Below are 18,433 nucleotides of genomic sequence, written 5' to 3'. Positions count from 1 at the left end.
CTGCACACATCATGTTACTTGAGTTCAGCATCAATTACAGTTACAAATTAAACGGGTCATATGTTTTCTTTCGTAGCTGTTACTATGCAAATCAAATTTCGGGCAGCCCCGGTGGCCCAGGTGGCCCAGCAGTTTGGCGCCGCCTTCGTCCTGGGGCGTGATCCTGGATACCCGGGATAGAGTCCGACGTCAGGCTCCCTGCATGGAGCCTGTTTCCCTCTCCCTCTGCCTGTGTCTCTGCCTCTCTCTGTGTCATGAATAAATAAATAAACAAATAAATAAATAAAATAAAATAAAATAAAATTTCAAGTGAACAAAATGGCATGAATATTTACAACCATAAATCTTTTTATTAACTCTTTAGTTTGGGCTTAAAAAAAAACTCATTTTAAGTTCTTAGTTCTACTCTACTCCAATAAGACTATAGTAGCTCATACATATCCAGTCCTTACTATATTCCAGGTGCTGTTCTAGACACTAGCATCATTCTTACAAGAAAACTATATAGAGTAGTTGCAGCTTTTAGATAATACAGCAACCTCCAGAGAAGAAAGTCAGGGCAGTATTGAACACTTGAGAATATAGTCTATAGACCAGTGTTCTTTGTATAGCATTTATTTTGGCATCTGGTTTTATGAACTAAAAATCTTGTATAATTTTTTTTATCACTGTTCTAGAAAGGAAAGTGGCCTTTTTCAAGGACCATGTTCCACTTGGTCTGTGTCTGATGGCAATGAGCCAATAAAACCGTCTTCATTCTGCTGCCGTGGGAAATAAGCCACAGCAGAAAAGTAATAATGACTTTAAAGCATAATTCAGTTGTAAGCACAGCCAAGGAGATGGAAGAGAGAGGTGTCCCTCGACACCGCGACTTCCCAGCGCTCCCGGCTGGGAGCAGTTACCAGCTCCCCACCTGCTCCCCGGGGCGGAGCACTCGCGGGTGGAGGGAGGACCAGACAGGTTTCGGGCGAGGCGCTGGAGGCGGGGCCTCGGGCTCGGGGGGCGGTGCTCCCGGGAGCGGTGGAGGCGGGGCCTCGGGCTCGGGGGGCGGGGCTCCTGGGCGGAGGCGGGGCCTCGGACTCGGGGGCGGTGCTCCCGGGAGCGGCGGAGGCGGGGCCTCGGGCTCGGGGGGCGGTGCTCCCGGGAGCGGCGGAGGCGGGGCCTCGGGCTCGGGGGGCGGAGCTCCCGGGAGCAGCGGAGCTGACTTGGGCGCCGCTCCCGGATTCCACCGACGCCGCAGCGTGCGCTGAAGCGGTAGGCGGGCACCTCGGAGGGAGCCCGCTAGGAGGGAGCCAGCGGACGCGCAGTCGAGCGGGGCGCCGGCAGGTCACCGGCTGTGGTCGCGATGAGACCCGGGGAGGAGCGGCCGGTGGACGGGGGCGCCTGCGGCGGCGTCCCGGCGCTGGAGCTGCTGAAGCTGCGCGCCGCCGAGCGCATTGACGAGGCGGCCGAGCGCCTGGGGGCCCTGAGCCGCGCGATCTGGAGCGAGCCCGAGCTGGCCTACGAGGAGCACCGGGCCCACGACGTGCTGACCCGCTTCTTCGAGCGCGAGCCTCCGGCCGCCTCGTGGACGGTGCAGCCGCACTACCAGCTGGCCACCGCCTTCCGCGCCGAGTGGGAGCCGCCGGGGGGCCGCGCCACGCCGCGCCCGCTGCAGCTGGGCTTCCTCTGCGAGTACGACGCGCTGCCCGGCCTCGGGCACGCCTGCGGCCACAACCTGATCGCCGAGGTCGGGGCGGCGGCCGCGCTGGGCGTGAAGGGGGCCCTGGAGGGCCGCCCCGGGCCGCCTCCGCCTGTGAAGGTGAGGTGGGGCCCTGGCTCGGGACCTGCACCGCCTGCGCTTCCCGAGCGCAGCCGCCCCCTCGGGGTCCCCGCCCGGCCCGGGCGCGGAGGCGGGGACCGGGGACCGCGGGATCCTGCGCTTCCCGAGCGCGGCCGCCCCCTCGGGGTCCCCGCCCGGCCCGGGCGCGGAGGCGGGGACCGGGGACCGCGGGATCCTGCGCTTCCCGAGCGCGGCCGCCCCCTCGGGGTCCCCGCCCGGCCCGGGCGCGGAGGCGGGGACCGGGGACCGCGGGATCCTGCGCTTCCCGAGCGCGGCCGCCCCCTCGGGGTCCCCGCCCGGCCTGGGCGCGGGGGAGGGGCTCCTGGGTACGAGTCTGCAGCTCGGGAGCTGCCCGCACGGCGACGTTTGACAGATTTTGGGTTTCTCTTACGTAGTTGTCAACGATTGAGTAGACTCTCCCAAGGGGAAGAACTTAGAACCGAGCCTGGTTTTCGTTGTGATTTATTTTTGGTAACAGAGGCTACCGCAATTCGCCGACAGGGTTGTGCAATCTCTGGAAGAAAGTCGTCATGGTAGGGAAACCCAAGGCCCCCTCTCAGGCTGCAGAGCATCTTTTGTGTGTGGCAGTCAGAGGAGCTGTTGTGACTCGAATCATTGGTATTTTGGACGGGAAATACTCATTCATTAGAACAACCAAAGCGCCCGCACGAAAAGTAGGGAAGGGAATGAATATTTGCTACATAAGTGCTACATAAGTGAGTTCATCCTTAAATTTTAATATTTCATGGTTTTAAGAAATGTCTTCTTCAAGTGGAGTAATGCCGTTTATGTTTGTTACAGGGCATACTGTGTTTTTCTTTCTTTCTTTTTTTTTTTTTCAGATGGTCTGTCCTCATTTTGTGAGCTAAGATGCAATCATCACCATTTGGCTTAAGGGCAAGAGCGAGGTTTTATTTTCATGTTCTGTAGCCCGCCCCCCCTTTTTTTTCAAATGTCAGTAACTTTTCTCTTTTATCTTAACAGTTTCATCTTTTGTGGCTTATTCTCTTTAGCTGCCCTTCTCTTTACTGCTTCTGGGTAGGTTTTTGTTTTGTTGGGGGGGAGGAGTGTCCTTTGCCATTGCATGAAACACTGGAGAGATTTAACTTTAATCAGGTTTATGAAAGATTCAGAGAAGTCAGCAAGATGTAACTTGTGAAGTCATCAAATTTAAAAAGCCCAGGGTTCAGTAAAAAGCAGGTTAATTTGAGAGTTTGAGAGTTTTGTAACTTCCAGAGAAGGCTCAACTTTGGGAAATGTACACATTTGAAGGGTAATGCACTGTTTTGTAGCAAGGTTATCTGTCCTCTCTGGAAATGGAGTTTATGTTGATTCCCTAAACAAGACAAGACTTTTTCCAGCTTGTTTCATTGTAGTCCTATACGTGATCTCGAAAGTATTTTAGTTGCTTCTAGATAATTTTTCTTTGCTTTTAAAAATTGTTTGAAGAAGTTAAGCTTAAATATCAAAGTAAAATGTTCTGTAAAGTTCTCTTTTGTTTAATTAGGTGTTTGGTGACCAATAAATCTGCCTGGTTGAACTGGTGGAATCGAATTAGTAAGTTTGTGTCATAGTTGGCTGTTTTTTTTTTTTTAATTTTTATTTATTTATGATACTCACACACAGAGAGAGAGAGAGAGAGAGGCAGAGACACAGGCAGAGGGAGAAGCAGGCCCCATGCACTGGGAGGCCGACGTGGGATTCGATCCCGGGTCTCCAGGATCGTGCCCTGGGCCAAAGGCAGGCGCCAAACCGCTGCGCCACCCAGGGATCCCTAGTTGGCTGTTTTTAAATGTGGTTTTAAGGTTTATTTAATGCTCTTCAAAAAAATTTTGAGTTAAGACCTTTTAATGAGGTAGCTCAGTAAGGAATCAGAGTTCAGGACTGAGGATCAGGGCAACTAATCCCTGCTCTACCTGGAGACTTGCTCTGTGTCATGGGGCCAAACACTTCACTCCTGGCCTCAAACTACCATCCCTGAAATGATGACACACATCGCTCGCCTACCTCACAGGGTTGTTGTGAGGATAACCAGTAAGTAACTGGAAAGTTCTTTACTAGTAAAGTGTTTACGAATAATTATATACATTACTAAAAGACTTAGTCAAGAAGAAGCTTTAAGAAATAGGTCCCTAAAAAAAAAAAAAAAAAAAGAAAGAAAGAAATAGGTCCCTAGAGAATTTTGAGGAACTCAGTATATATAATATTTATCTTTTTTTCATCTTTGCCATTAGTTTTATAAAATTGAGTTATAAAATTTGGAAGAGTTTCCTGCTGTAGCTTTAGTGCACACTTTGCCCTAAATTGGTATAATAATATAAGTTAAGATTTGTGGTTAATTTAGCACCTTAGATTTATGCCCACTGCATTATTTGTCAGAGAGTAAAACCTCGCTCCATAGTTTAAGGACTTTAATGTTGGTTGTGAATACATGTGCAAGGGAACCTGTTTGCTATTTTCCTCCGAGGATTTTTTGTGGTTGTTTTGCTCTGACACAGGTATTTCCTTCTAGGTAATTGTCCTGGGAACCCCTGCCGAAGAAGAAGGTGGTGGCAAAATTGATTTAATGGAAGCAGGGGCTTTTAAAAATCTTGATGTTGTTTTTATGGCTCACCCATCCCAAGAGGATGCTGCTTATCTACCTGATGTGGCGGAACATGAGTAAGTAGTCAAGTTGAAATAAGCCCCTTTGTGGAAAACAGACTATTAAAATATTTGCATGTCCTAACTGAGGAGTAAAACTCCCATATTTACACATTTAAAAAGTGAATTGAAAAATGATGATGTAATACCTTACTTGATTCCCTTTGGTTTTTTTTTTTATTTTTTATTTTATTTTATTTTTTTTTATTTTATTTTTTTGCTTTTTACTTGATTCCCTTTGAATAACATTTGGTAAGCCTCTTCTAAATTGAGATTTAATGTGGTGTTCATCATTGGACTATTAAGGTAGTGCCTAAAAAGCATAAGAGTAGCAAACAGAATATGTTGACACATATTCAATTTTTAAAAATTATTTATTTATTAGAAAGAGCATGAGTGGGGAGGGGCAGAGGAAGGAAGAATCCAAAGTAGACTGTGCATGCACTGAGTGCAAAATCCAACTTGAGGCTTGATCGATCCCACAACCACAAGATCATGCCCTGAGCCAAAACCAAGAGTCGGATGCTTAACAGACCGAGCCACCCAGACACCCCAACACATATTCCAGTTTAAACTGAGAGCAATCTATTTTCTTGAAAATACCTATCCTTTAATATGGGATTGTCTTTGCAACTGAATAGATTTGTAAGAGGCAGCTTTATTAGACTTGGGAAGAAAATACACTTTTCTAGTTTATTGTCATTTGAGTTCTTTGCACAGAGGGTGAATTATATTTTTGAGAGAGAATAGAGAAACTAGCTCTGGATTTTAGTGGAATTTGCCAGTGTATACTTTTCTGATTTGTCTGGTGCTGACCTTTAATTTTTTTGGTACTTAGGAACATGGATCATTGAAGTGGTTTGAATTCTGTACACCAGAACTTTCGATCCTAGTAGTTAGTGGTCAAGAGGTTAGTGGGCCAGTGTAAAGGAGCCACTGCTCAGCTGCTGGAAAAAAACCACATACTCTCCTCTGCGGTAGCTAGGGATTAATAGCAGAACCATTCCAGCGAGCTTCTAGATTATACTGTTATTTTACATTTAAGCATCTCATGAGGCCTTGTTTTCAGATGATTAACTGTTCTGGTATCTTCCTTCTTATCATTAGGAGTTGGTGCTGTCTCAGTAACAAGAATTTTTTAACCTTGATTTCAGGGGTAGTATATATTAGAACATCTCTGGAGAACCTTGGAGGTTAGAAATCTCTGCCAGTGCCTCTGGCTAGAAGGGACTTGCAGCTGTAGGCAGGCTTCCCAGCCCATTAGCCTTCTAGGACTAATGAGTTAGGCTTCTTGGCCTTGATCCTGATCAACCCAGTTGACCTCAAGCCTTTTTTTAGTGTCTGGCTTCCTAGATTTTTCGTTGGCCATCTTTTAAGACAGAAAAGAGAACCAAGAACTAAAATGAAATTTTAAAAATAGTTATCCCACCTTTCCCACATCCTCTCCCTCCTGAAGAGACATATATCCTCCCAGGACTTTTTGAGTATATTTATAAACATAAATAGGTACACATATAAATTGAATTTTATTTGTTTAAATATTTTATTTATCTGAGGGAGAGCATGAGTAAGGGGGTGGGGGCAGAGAGACAAGCAGACTCCCTGTTGAGCTGGGGCAAGGTGGGGTGGGGAGGTAGGTTACCCCAAGGGAGGACCCTGAGATTTCGACCTGAGCCAAAGGCAGATGCTTAACCTGATGAGCCACCCAGGTGCCCCAAAAATTGAATTTATTTTATTTATTTTATTTTTTTTAATTTATTTTATTTTTCAAAAATTGAATTTTATTTATTTATTTATTTTTTTTTTTTTTTTTTTTTTTAAATTTTTTTATTTATTCATGATAGGCACACAGTGAGAGAGAGAGAGGCAGAGACACAGGCAGAGGGAGAAGCAGGCTCCATGCACCGGGAGCCCGACGTGGGACTCGATCCCGGATCTCCAGGATCGCGCCCTGGGCCAAAGGCAGGCGCCAAACCGCTGCGCCACCCAGGGATCCCCAAAAATTGAATTTTAAAGGAGGATTTTCCCCTTTAAATATTCTGCTAAATATATTGTTGGTCTGGCTCTTCTTGCCAGAAAATGAAAGAATATGTCTTAAAAATTACTCCGTATCAGTTTGTATAAAATATATTTTTTAAAATCTGTTTTAAAATATGCTAAAATATTAATGTGGGTATAAAATAATCATGAACATTTCTTTTCCTATGGTTTATTGTGTTTTAATTGTACATGGATTTGATCCCTGGGAGAAATGGTACTAGAGCCATTTTCATAAAGGCCATCCTTTTCAGTTTTGTTAAAATTTCAATTTCAATATAATGTGACAAAATATATGTCAAGGAAGTAGCAAGTATCCAATAAAGTCTTAATAATATATTTGGATGCTTTTATTTGTCTTTGCTAACAAATTGTTTTGAATTCGTCAAGAAATATGAGCATACCAAGGACTCTTGAATCTAGTCCATTAAAAAAATAAATCTACAGTAACTTTTTAATAATTTAAATATGGATACTGTTAGGCTTAAAAAGTGTCTAAGCAAGTCATGTTATAAACGACTATTTCTTATGCAATCCTTCCTTTATTTATTTTTTTTTTAATTTTTTTTAATTTTCATTTTCTTTTAATTCCACCCCACCCCCACCTGCCACCCAATCCTTCCTTTAAACCTTTTTTTTTTTTTAAAACATTTTATTTATTTATTCATAGAGACAGAGAGAGAGAGAGAGAGAGGCAGAGACACAGGCAGAGGGAGAAGCAGGCTCCATGCAGGGAGCCTGATGTGGGACTCGATCCCGGATCTCCAGGATCACGCCCTGGGCTGGAGGCGGCGCTAAACCCACTGAGCCACCAGGGCTGCCCTAAACCTTTTTTTTTTTTAATTATTGGAGTAGTTAAGATTGGTATGAGAACGATTTGAAAGTGGAATAACAGTAATTGATAAAATTTTAAGCTATTAGTGATACAAGTATTTTGGAACACTAATAAAATACTGGTCAAGAACAACTGACAATGCTACAGTATCTTATTGTGAGTATAATATGCTATTGTCGTAACTCATTTCAAATTGTCAGCTCTTTCTAAATTAAAAATCTTAAAAGAAAAAGGGGGGTGACACCTGGGTGGCTCAGTAGTTGAGTGACTGCCTTTAGCTCAGGGTGTGATCCCTGGGTCCTAGGATCCAGTCCCACATCAGACTCCTTGCAGGGAGCCTGCCTCTCCCTCTGCCTATGTATCTGCCTCTCTCTCTCTCTCTCTCTCTCTCTCGAATAAATAAATAAATCTGTAAAAAAAAACAAATTGGGAGATCCCTGGGTGGCTCAGCGGCTTAGTGCCTGCCTTTGGCCCAGGGTGCAATCCTGGAGTCCCGGGATTGAGTCTCACTTTGGGCTCCCGGCATGGAGCCTGCTTCTCCCTCTGCCTGTGTCTCTGCCTCTCTCTCTCTCTCTCTGTCTATCATGAATAAATAAAATCTTTAAAAAAATAAAAAAATAAAAAGACCAAATTGTCACTTATTTCTGTTTTACTTCATCTTCGGTTAACCTTAAGACGGAATTATCTGAGTTATGCAGATCTTTGATACAGAGTTATCACAGTGGAGCATAGAAGGAGACAGGAACCATCTTTTTTTGTAATTCTAGCACCTAATACAGAATTGCATGTTTGTTTGACTTGAATTGCATACAGATTTAATTTATACAGGAAGTTGGTTGAGCAAAGTTCTTCTTTGGAATGAGATCTTTGTGTCAGTCACTATATTATATAATAGTTATCTCTCAGGTAACTTATTTCTACAAATGATTTGCAAATAAAAATTCTGGCAGTCTGAATTAATTCTAAATACTTGTTGGGTAATTCTAATGACAGTACCTAGATTTTCTTTAGTGATTTTGAAGAGTAATTCTGAATGATATTTTGTTTCCTAGTGTGACTGTGAAATACTATGGCAAAGCATGTCATGCTGCTGCATATCCCTGGGAAGGAGTAAATGCATTAGATGCTGCTGTTCTTGCCTACAACAATCTGTCTGTCTTGAGACAGCAAATGAAACCATCCTGGAGAGTTCATGGTACGAATGTCAAGTATTTTGTGTAATAGATGGTGTTTAATGTGTTTCAGTGCAATGTAATTAGTATTTGAGTTTTAAAAATTGGAGACATTTTATGTACTTCATAAGAATATTCCAAAAATTTTTAAACATTTTCAGAAATTCATGTGAGAGAACACTAGGAGGTTTATATTTATTGGGAAAGAAGGCAGTTAAGAGTATTTATGTATAAATGGGGAATGGTCATTTTGAGTATTAGAGATAATGATTTTATGTAAGGACATACATGCTTTCTGTAGGTATTTGAAAGTTGAATCTTGATTTTTCCAGTTATCCTCACTGTTCTTTAATGGTAATAAATCATTTGCTCAATTTTTAAAAAGTTACGGTTACTGGTTTTATTTTTTCAAGTGCCATTAATCCTGAGTAACATCTTTTTAAATTATGCATATCACCTTAAGGTAACTAAGGTAATAAAGTACTATCTTGAAGGTACAAATTTATTTTTAAATTTATTTTCTTATGATTTGAGATATTGTTATACTTTAATATCTGTTCTTTCTGATTTTGTTGTAGGCTGAAATTAATTTGTAATTGTACTTTTTACCAGTTTTCTTAGTTTCTTTTAAAGAGAAATATGTAGAAATTATATTTTGAGAGCAGGTCATATAAATTTTATTTCTACATCTATTTTAGTTATTACTTTGAATGGATAAATCTTCATTCTCAGTGTAGTTCCAAATAAATGCATTTGTTTTGGCAGCAATAGTGCTTAGTGATCTTTGACCTACTTTGGTTTCTTACTGGCATAAAAATTATGTCCCTAGAATCCAATGACATTTAAAATATTCATAGGATTCTGGTAGTACAAGGGTAGTTATATAACCTTATACCATTTTTATCCCTTAGGTCAAAAGTTTATCAAAATGTACAACACAATGGTAATGAAACCTACTGAAATAAAAGTCTCTTTGGCATATCTGTGAAGCTAATAAATTTAAATTGTTTTTCTTCATGTACATACTGGCTGAAAACTTTATGGGTGTATTTTAACTTAAAGAAATGGTCTCCAAACTCAATTTCAGTAATTTGGTTCTTTTTATAGGCATAATAAAAAGTGGTGGTGTAAAACCCAATATCATTCCCTCTTATTCTGAATTAATCTATTACTTGCGTGCACCCTCAATGAAAGAACTTCCAGTTTTGACCAAAAAGGCAGAAGACTGCTTCAGAGCTGCAGCTTTGGCTACTGGTTGTACAGTAAGACCTTTTAAGAGTTAATCTAAGTTAAAATTAGAGGTATATATATGGGCTGGGGTTATTAAATTAGATTATTGAGATTATTGTTAAGTTAGATTAGAACCTGGGGTGCCTGGGTGGACGTCTTGATCAAGCATTGGACGTCTTGATTTTAGCTCAGGTCATGATCTCAGGGTGGTGAGATTGAGCCCCATTGGGCTCCACACTTAGCGCAGAGTCCGCTTGAGATTCTTTCCGCCCCTCCCCACACACTACACAGGTGCATGACTGCACTCTCTCTAAAGTAAGTAAATAAATCTTTTTTTTTTTTTTAAAGTTCGATGAGAACCTACCTTGCCTCTTTTTCATTTGGCAATGATTTGAATATGTAAAATCAAGTGACTGAATAGGTGATATGAAAGTCTTTAATTCTTATTTATTTTGCTCAGTGCCCACATACAGTCATCTTATTACACTGTTAATGGAATAGCTCTTGATAGTGCTGCACTAGAATCCCTCTTTTTTTTGCAAGTTACAGCCTTCCTTCTTAGCAGTTATGTTTTCAGAATTGCTCTGTACAGTACCCAAAAAGGTACTTTCTGGCAAAATCAGCAAAAGCTAATTTTGGTGGAGTTACAGATTTGTGCAGTAATGTTATAAATACTGATGTCTTGCTGGAAAGTTAAAATAGATGCAGAAATTAGTGAAGCAAGTTTGTTCATTTGAACCATAAAGTCAGTGACATTTATGTATCAATCATATAGGGCATACATAAGATGACATGTTTCAGAATGACCTAAATCTTGCCCTGGGAGGAGTTTATAGTCTAGTTGGAGAGCCAAGATCTGGATCTTACCTCTCAGTCTACTGACTTTGTAACTTTGGAAACATTTTTACTGTCTTATTTCATATCTTTAGGCCTCTATTTTCTCTTGAAAAATAGAGATAAGAAAAATAGAGATCATATAATTCATCTTTGGATTCTTGTGGGAAATGAGATATTTTTTAAGAATTAGGGTCTAGCCATCATCCTTATTACTACCTTATTTGTTTCTACTCTTGTTAGACTAGAGATGTTTGATTTATTCTGATAGTAATGGTGTCTCATAGTAGCAGTGATTCTCAGGCAGTTTATGTTAAGTGCCCAAGAGTAAAAAATTAATCATTCATCCCTTATTTATTTATAATTCTAAATATAAATACTTATAGAATAAATACATGAACTATTATTAGCTAGTATCCTAAGGTATAATATTCCTTTAGGATAAGGTTCATTGTTATTAGATTTTAATCTAGATTTTAAATAGTCTCTTTAATTTTTTACATTTTGGCTGACTTATATGGTGAGGTTGTCATTATTTCTAACTTAGATATTGCTAAGACTAGAAGAAATGTCAATTCTACCATTTTAAAATTGGCTTTTACTAATTATATTACCTTTAGTTTGAGGAACTTTTGGACTTAATCAAAACAAAATCTGTGAATCCTCTTAACTGGCCACCTGTAAACTACTTGTAAATCTTCATATACTGAAATACAGAGATTAATAAATGAGGATCGGGCACCTGGCTGGCTCAGTTGGTAGAACATGCAACTCTTGATCTCAGGGTTATGAGTTCAAGCCCCACATTGAGTGTAGAGAGTACTTTAAAAAATAAATAGCAAATGAGGACCATAGTCAATCCTTCTTCATTGTAAACCTCTCTTTCTCTTAGGGTACCAGGCAGTGGTGTCAGTGTCAGCTTGTATTTTGGATATGAGCAAAGCTTAATTTTTTTCTTCTAGAGGCTACAGCCTAGAGCAGTGTTCCTCAGTGGCTGGTTTTTGGACTGCTTGCATCAGAATTACTTGGAGGTGCTGGCTAAAATGGAGATTCCTGGGCTCCTTCCATACCCTATTGAAGTTACTAAGGTTGAGAATCACTGATTAGTATATGTGCTGCCGAAGCGAGCACGAGAATCACTGATTAGTAGAGCAAGATGACATTGTGTGATTTGGTGTATATATAACATAAAGGAGATAGGGTCCTAGGGAAGTCTCATTATACAAAATACATAATTTTTAAACGTAAAGTATTTGAGAGAGTTTGTATCTGAAAGGGAAAGTGAAAAAAAACGAAAGGGAAAGTGTGCTCTCTTAAACTTCTTGCTGGTTTGAAAATTAGAGAGTGAATGAGTTTTTTATTTCAAAATTTGTTTTATAATTTTTTATTAGGTAGAAATTAAAGGTGGAGCACGCGATTATTACAATGTTCTTCCCAATAAGAGCCTATGGAAAGCTTATGTTGAAAATGGAAAAAAACTGGGAATAGAATTTATTTCAGAAGATGCAATGTTGAATGGCTTTTCAGGTAACTAGATTCTTTCATATATGCTATATTGTGCTATTTGAGGAAGGAAAATATCATCTTTAGTTAAATGGTTTTGTTTAGCAGCTTTGGAGGTAGGGAGGTATAGCTCTTGTTTTTAACAATATATTTCAAAAACTTAATGGTTAGGGGAAAGAAACTAATGAACTCTTCAGTGAATGTAAAGTGTTAAATGAGCAGATTTGCTTTTAGAAATAGCCAATATACTTTTTCCTTTGTATTCTAAATATTTCTAGTATTTAAATTTGCTTAGTTTTGGGGCACCTGGGTAGCTTAGGGGTTGAGATCTGTCTTTGGCTCAGGTTGTGGTCCTGGGCTGTTGAGATCAAGTCCTGTATCAGACTCCTCGAAGGGAGCCTGCCTCTCCCTCTGCGTATATCTCTGCCCCTCTCTCTGTGTCTTTCATGAATAAATAAATACAATCTTTTAAAAAAATTTTTGCTTAATTTGAATTTTTAAGTGAGCTACTTAAGAAATAAAATTTTAATTTATTCTCAGTCATCAGTAGGCAGGCTAGCAAGTACTTACAAGAGGGGCATTCCAGTTTCTGAGGATAACTATTGTGGTCATTTACTAACAATTTAGTAAGCAATGATTAGAATTTAAATAGTTACAAGTGTTTTGGGGATTATTTTAGATTTTTTCTTTTTAAAGGCATCACTAATATGTTTGCATGTTAGCAATATATCTCCTAAAATATAATAGTAGCTGTTGATGAAGTGGACTCAAAAGGACTTGACCATAGAAATGGGTGTTGATGTCATTTATTGAGATAAGGAGTTCAGGAGAAAACAGGTTGGGGTATGGTATGTTGGTATATATTATTAATATGTTAAGTTTGAAGTGCTTATAGAACTTTTAAGGGGAATTGTTCTGGACTATTGAATCTGGACCTCCCAAAGATGTCTAGATTGCAGATAGAGAAGTTGTCAGTATCTGAAAGGTAATTGAAAACAAAGGAGTTTTTGAGATCACCTAAGTACACAGAGAAGAAGCCCAAAGATGACACCCTAGGGATTACCAGCACTTAGGAGACAGGCAATGGAAGCAATTTAGAGGAAACAGAGAGCTAGACAGGAGAGAGTCAAGTCATGGAAGCCAAAGGAATAGAGAATTTCTAGAAGGAAAGGAGTGGTAAATCATGTCAGATCCTATAGAAATTGGATAAGTGCAGTCTGGTGTTTATTGGACTAGCAATTAGAAATTCATGGATTGTCTTACCTTTCAAAGGATCTACTGATTTTGGAAATGTTACTTTTGTGGTTCCTGGGATTCATCCATATTTTTACATTGGATCTGATGCCTTGAACCATACAGAACAATATACTGAAGCTGCAGGTAAGTGTTTTTAGAATTGAATGTGTCGGCATATGCTCTCTTTTTGTGGTAATAGCTGCTCATTTAGTTTAGCCTATTGTTACTTCATTTTCTGACATGATCAGAAAATATTGAGGTGTGGGCATTTGAAGAGGCAGTTTCAATATCGAGTACTAACCTGCAAACCAGTACAGTAATTTGTAATAAATATGGAGGCTTATTCATTTATTTTTCTCTACCTTTTAGGATCACAAGAAGCTCAGTTCTACACTTTACGTACTGCCAAAGCTCTGGCAATGACAGCATTGGATGTTATTTTTAAACCAGAGTTGCTAGAGAGAATCAAAGAAGACTTTAAATTGAAACTTCAAGAAGAAGAGTTTTTAAATACGGTAGAATAAAAGGAAGATCTAGGAGCCACTTACGGATCATTAAGTAATGATTTTTTTCTTTAATCTTTTTTAATGATGGAGGAGAACATCCTTAATTTTTGGTCTTAAAGGAGTCAGATTCCTCTTACCTGAAAAATGAGGCCATGATGTGGAGAAAACCCATGACTTCATTATCTAAAATGAAATTTTTCAGGGGCACTTGGCTGGCTCAGTCAGTAGAGCATGTTACTCTTGATCTCAGGGTCATGAGTTTGAGCCCCTCATTGGGCATAGAATTTACCTAAAAATATTAATTTAGATACTTAAAATGAAAATTTTCACAAGTCTGATGAAATTGTGATCTTTTAGAAGCTGATATGTGATGGCATTTCTTTTTTTTTTTTTTTTTGGTAAAGATTTTATTTTTAAGTAATCTCTATACTCAGTCTGAGGCTTGAACTCACAACCCTGCAAGATTAAAAGTCACGTGCTCCACTGACTGAGCCAGCCAGGCAACCCTGTGATGGCATTTCTTCAAACAGTCTGGATGCTACATGGCTTATCAGTGATAATATTTCATAAATTCAGTTGTTGTATAAGTGTATTTTAAAAGATTCAAGGAATTTCAAACTTTATATTTGGAGTTGATCCATGAAAGATTTTTTTTCCTTTTTGGTATAGGGCAATGAAATTGTTTTAAAATTCATGTACTAAATTTAGGGAAAATCTGATTATGAAAAAAAATTTGATTATGTCTGTTTTGATTTAGAGAATCTTTTCATTGATAATAAAGAGAGGTTTTGAAAATCTGATTATGAGGGATCCCTGGGTGGCGCAGCGGTTTGGTGCCTGCCTTTGGCCTAGGGCGTGATCCTGGAGACCCAGGATCGATTCCCACGTCGGGCTCCCGGTGCATGGAGCCTGCTTCTCTCTGCCTGTGTCTCTGCCTCTCTTTCTCTCTCTGTGACTATCATAAATAAATAAAAATTAAAAAAAAAAAAAAAAAGAAAATCTGATTATGAAAAAAAATCTGATTATGTCTGTTTTGGTTTAGAGAATCTTTTCATTGATAATAAAGAGAGGTTTTTGACCAGAAGTGCTGTGGGAAAACAACTAGAAACTCAGGTAAAAGAATAAGCTTCAGTTTTACCATTGGAAGGAAAATGAAAAAATTTTTTAATATAATTAACTCTGAGAAGTGGCATTAAAATGCTATTCCTAATTCCACATATCCGTAATAGGAAAAAATATAGACGGATAGGGTTAGACTCTTTCTGTGAAGTGTTTGTGTGGTATCCCAGTGTCTTCTGGGGGACTTAATGAGAAAGGAGTAATGTCTATTTGCTTTGAATATTAATGTCATAGACCTAGCAGCCCTATTCAGGCTTCTACTCAGAAGCCAGCCTGTCCAGCTTACCGAGTTTAGGGGACAGAATTCTAAGCCTCCTTAAGCCGCACGCTATCTCCATACTATTTTGAAAGTATTTTTAAGATTTTCTTTTCTTTAAAAAAAAAAATGTATATATATATATATTTTTTTCTTTTCTTAGTGTGAATTTCTTGATAAAAGAATGTGAAAAATATCTGGTAAAGCAAATACTTTAAGCTGTGAATACAGTAAAGCTTTAGTATACTTTATTTTAAAGGGAGTCCTCAAATTTGAGTATATTCCAAAAATAGAAGGTGAAAGACCAGTGTTTGGCCTCTCTGTTACTAGCGAGTCATGTGGGACTCCTGGGCCTTGAGCTCCCCATTTGGAAAGTTAGATCACTTATCCTTATAGTCCTTTGAACCTCTAATTCCTGTCCTATCTGAAATTATTTAAAGTTGAAAAAAAGGGTAGAGAGTTAGTAGCTGAGGATTGCTTTTCTTCTATATCAAGGAACTACAAGCTGTGGCCTCACTTGGCAAGCACCCGATTTTATGTGGCTAGCAGGTACAAAATAATCTTTACATTTTTAAAGAATTGTAGAAAAAAATAGAGACCAAGACCAGATCATGCGACCAGTAAAACTTAAAATATTTACTATCTGGCCCTTTATTTAAAAAAAAAAATTTTTCCCATCTCTGTCCTATATTACAGTAAAATAGGGCCTCTGTATCGAAAACACAGAAAAGGGATTACATGGCAGTGCCCTGGTGTTGACTGTTATAATGCATCAGCAGTTTGTCCTCATTTGGAGTTCCGGCGTCTTCAGAAGTTTGTTTCTTTTAGTATTTGTATTTACCTCACTGAGATCTAGCTCCCCTGATGCTTTAAAACTCTCCTCTATGCAAGCCAGTCTTCAATTCCTCACATCAGCTTTTAGAACTCCATCTTTAATGACACGCTTTGTCTGATTATTTGTAATCTCAAAGAGTCGTGGTTGGTATGTATTTTACAAATGGGAGAGGGATCAGCAGAAGCTTCAGGCTGAGAATTGGATATGTCCAAGATCACTGATTTATAGAAATGGAATTAGTTTCCTTGTTATCAGGTTAATTAAATTTCTCAACTATAGGTTTTAAATTCCTTATGTAAGTCCTATACTCTAAGGAACGTTTATTTTCTAAAGCCTCAATAATGTTCTAGAAGAGTGATTGTTTACAGGTAACCCAACATACTAATATTCTGGTTTTTTGGTGAAGTGTCATGAGTTCGTTGTTCTTCATACAAAGCCTTTGTGTTTTGTTTGTGGTTGATTTACTTTTAAAAAATAATTCAGAGAAAATTTCAGGTTAGCATTCCATTGTTACAGATTCTTTAGCACTCTGCTAAGCATTCTTGCGTAATAGAACAAGGTGTGGAATTGGGGCTGGTGTGCAAGTGTAATCTGCACCATCATTATCTGCCATAACCCAGAGTGTGGAACTAATATTGGTCTGCCACTAATATTTGCATCCCAGTTCAGTTTCTGTAATATATTATTTTTTTGGTTTCCAGTTTTTAAAAATGTGGCCAGAACACGAGTATATTCATTGGAATATGTCATGGATTTATCATGTCAGAGAAGAGGTTGAGAACTGATGCTCTAGAGTCTATGTAGAGGTACATGTTTTTTTTAGTACTGGATCTTACTTTGATATTTTACATTATTTTTACCTTAATAGCATTTAATATAATTCATATTTTTAATCCCTTTTTATTTTTTATATACCAGTGAGTTAATTGAGCCACATCACAGTAAAAAATATCATTAAACACATACAATAAATGCTGGAATAAAAAATCTCATTCCAGAGGAATCAATTATCACTGATCTTCATGATGCCATTTGAATTTAAGAGACTACTTCCATTGTAATAAGCGATTTTCCTTTTAGAACTAAGCTCTTTTTATACTCTCATACTTCAGTGGCACTAAGTAACGGTGTTGGATTTCCATAAATGTTTATACTGGGATTAAATTACCATTGTTGGTTGATCCTCACAGGGTATAGTAAATCTCCAAAGATTTGGAAGATAAAGGAAGCACTAAATTACAGGTGACCAGTGTCACTCTTAGACAAGGAAGGGCTGTATTTAGCTCTTTATACCTAAAAGGTAATTGCTTATTTTTAGGATGTTAACAAATAGGACTTTGCAGAATTTATAATTTTGTATCCTGTTTTTGAGGAAAATTGTATCTTTGCTTTGAGGAAAGCTGACAGCCAAGTTTTTCTCCTAGAAATGGTTTGAAGGATGACACCTAATCCACTAGGTTATATATCTAGATATTGATGCAATATATCAATATGTCTGTATATTATTTGAAGCCAGTATCTTTTCAGTATGCTTAATTTCCTTCAGGTACACTAAGACCTGACTCATGAGGGGAAGAAGGCCAACGTGACTTAGTGCAAAGTTAAAGATTATATGATTTTTTTTTAAGATTGACTTCATTTCTGACCTAAACTAGAGGTATAGGTGGACCTGCTTGAGGTGTCTTTGTTTTTACAGAAAATGCTTTTATTACATGCTTTTTAAAATGATCTTTTATCGTTTATACCCTGAACTGAAAGTCTTTTCCTCAAATATCAACTTTTGGCTATCTTTGTTAAATTAATAGACTTTAAAAAGCACAAGTCAAATTGATGATTTAAATATAATTACAGACTGAAAATATTTTCTCTTTAGTGACTTAATTTTAAAAGCAGGCCTGACAAACAGAACCTGAATAAAACAATTATGTGGTACTATTAATTACTGGATTGCACTATGCCATATAGTAAGACTGAGTATAGCTAATATTTAGCTTACCCTTTTCACACTGCTTTTCATTTTTAAATACTATCCATATTTTATGAACTACTCAGGAAATGTATCCTTTTAATTAGTGTAGCATTCAAAAGGGCTGAGGCATTTAGGATAAACTAGAACATTTTCACATGTTTATGAATACTTGTATAAACTGACAGTGTTTTGATTTCCCACAGTCTTTCAAAAGCCTGTTTATTGATATGTTGGTATTTTAGCTGTTATAATTTCAGTACTTGGGTTCAATGAACTTTTGTTGAGGACTGCCTGCTTCTAAGCTCAGGGTGGTAAGAAGAGTAAGCTTATGCCTGAAAATGCTTGTGGTTGGTGGTGAGTTCTCATAAGATTTGCTTGTGGTTGGTGGTGAGTTCTCATAAGATTTACTTCATCGGAACAACCCTGGTATTGGGGG

At 38.8% G+C, this 18,433-nt stretch overlaps 1 protein-coding gene and 1 long non-coding RNA gene across 2 annotated transcripts in view; both read left to right on the top strand.

Moving 5' to 3' along the window:
* Positions 1-288, top strand: part of LOC144317136 (uncharacterized) — a 28,291-nt gene extending 28,003 nt beyond the window's left edge. The window contains exon 3 of the long non-coding RNA XR_013383033.1: positions 77-288. This is a non-coding gene — a long non-coding RNA (uncharacterized LOC144317136). The remainder of the gene's footprint in view (positions 1-76) is intronic.
* A 905-nt stretch (positions 289-1,193) lies between these two features.
* On the top strand, positions 1,194-14,624 carry PM20D2 (peptidase M20 domain containing 2). Its single transcript, XM_077903095.1, has 7 exons — positions 1,194-1,801; positions 4,335-4,483; positions 8,390-8,532; positions 9,617-9,771; positions 11,965-12,100; positions 13,349-13,456; positions 13,682-14,624. Exons 1-7 carry the CDS (start codon positions 1,346-1,348, stop codon positions 13,834-13,836), a joined length of 1,302 nt encoding a protein of 433 aa, XP_077759221.1. The 5' UTR covers positions 1,194-1,345; the 3' UTR covers positions 13,837-14,624.
* Positions 14,625-18,433: the final 3,809 nt, after the last annotated feature.

Source organism: Canis aureus, chromosome 7 (assembly GCF_053574225.1).
Source record: "Canis aureus isolate CA01 chromosome 7, VMU_Caureus_v.1.0, whole genome shotgun sequence".
Lineage (NCBI taxonomy): Eukaryota > Metazoa > Chordata > Mammalia > Carnivora > Canidae > Canis > Canis aureus.
The sequence above is the reverse complement of the archived record's forward strand: the minus strand, read 5'-3'. Positions and strand labels throughout refer to the sequence as shown.